This window comes from Thermobia domestica, chromosome 3, assembly GCF_964235325.1.
Source record: "Thermobia domestica chromosome 3, izTheDome1.hap1.1, whole genome shotgun sequence".
Taxonomy (NCBI): domain Eukaryota; kingdom Metazoa; phylum Arthropoda; class Insecta; order Zygentoma; family Lepismatidae; genus Thermobia; species Thermobia domestica.
In genome coordinates, this window is record NC_137456.1 from 239049452 (window position 1) to 239051309 (window position 1858).

A 1858-nucleotide genomic window follows, 5' to 3' on the forward strand; every position below is an offset into this window, starting at 1 on the left:
CACTGAATTCCTAACGTTTTTCACTGAATTACTACTATCAAAGTCTAAACTACTCGTCGCTTGTTTCAAATGAGAGGGTACGGAGTCCAAAACGTTGTTACTGTTGGATGCCCATTTTCTTAGTTCAAAACCTCCTTTCTGCAATAATGCACTGAGTTGTTCTTGTAACTGAATTGCTTCATTGAGTTGGCACCACAGATTAAATAATCAACAAAGAAGTCTTGCATTACTACAGCCGCTGCAATAGGAAATTATTCTTCTTCATATTTCGCTAAATGTTGCAAACTTTTCACCGCTAAATATGGTGCTGAAGCTGTACCATAAGTTACCGTCACACGCCTGTAATCTTTGATCGGAAGATTAGGTATCTCACGCCCCACAATTCGCTGGAAATCTCTATGTTCTGGTTGGATTCGCACCTGTCTATACATTTTCTGAATATCAGCAGTCAATGCCACATTATGTTGTCTACAACGCACAAATAATGGAATTAAGTCACACTGCAACCTAGGCCCGTCAAGTAACTTATCATTCAATGACACATTAGATGAAGTTTTACAACTACCATCAAAAAGTACTCTCAGTTTTGTCGTAGAACTGGAATCTTTAAACACTGCGTGATGAGGTAAATTACACACTTCACTGTTTGGTTTCAGTATGTCACTTTCTGGAATAATCTCCATATGCCCAAGTACCTCATACTCATGCATAAAATCTACATATAATTGACGCATTTTAGGCCTCTTCTTCAACCGACTTTCTACTTGCTTAAGGCGTTTAATTGCAACTTCACGTGACTCACCAAGTCTTGCACTGTTGTCACGAAACGGTAACTTCACATGAAACCTACCTGTCTTATCTCTTTGATGGGTCTTTTCGAAATAAATTTCACACTGCTTTTCTTCTGATGACATTATATTTTGTGTAGGAATATCTTCCAATTCCCAAAACTGTTGCAAAATTCTTTCACTGTTGCACTAGATATGATATGTTGACGCTGTGAATTCTTTACGTCGCACTTGATTGTCACCAATAGAACCAAACAACACCCATCCTAATTTGGTATTCACTGCTACGGGAGAACCAATAGCACCACTACACACACCCATCAATAGCAATTGAGGGTAAATATCTGCACCCAATACCGGTAACAGATCAATTCTGTCGGGAACATTAAAATTCGGATCTGCTAATGTTAACTTGTTAACATGCAATCACTGCTTGCTTTTATGAATATACCGTTTTGGTAGCATGCCTGTTAAGTTTGGCAGTACTAACGCTTCTACAGAAAATTCTGATTTAACATCATAACTTGATGTAAACACAATATTAACAACACCTTTTGCCCGAGCAACATTACTGGAACTCAGTCCCGAAACATGTACATAAACCGGCTGTTTTTGTAAACCGAGTCGTTGTGTGCAGTTTTCTGACACAAAGCTTTTTTCACTGGCTGAATCAAACAAGGCTCTCACAGGCTGCACATTACCATATGAATCCTTCACAATCACTACTGTAGTTTGTAATAACACTGCATGTTGCACATTAGTTTCACTTGAAAAATGAGTCCCCACTGAAACACCTGAGTTCTGTTTAATTCGAAAATGAAGTAAAGTATGATGACGTTTGCCACACTCACGACACGATGCTGATTTGCAACTGGACAGTTTATGATGAGATTGTAAACAATTAAAGCACAATGCTTTGTTTTTCACTAAGGAATGACGTTCGTCAACTGACAGCGAAAGGAAGTCATCACATTTATGCAAAGGATGATTTTTGGTTTTACACTGGCAACACGAAAATTGAGCTGAAGCATGATGCGCTATTGTTGATTTTTTATTACTCTTGTTTGGCT

General features: G+C 38.3%; 1 protein-coding gene across 1 annotated transcript; it reads right to left on the minus strand.

Moving 5' to 3' along the window:
* Positions 1-251: 251 nt before the first annotated feature.
* Positions 252-734, minus strand: LOC145682171 (uncharacterized). Its single transcript, XM_081753758.1, has one exon. The coding sequence runs from the start codon at positions 732-734 to the stop codon at positions 252-254; it is 483 nt and encodes a 160-aa protein (XP_081609884.1).
* Between the last annotated feature and the right edge of the window lie 1124 nt (positions 735-1858).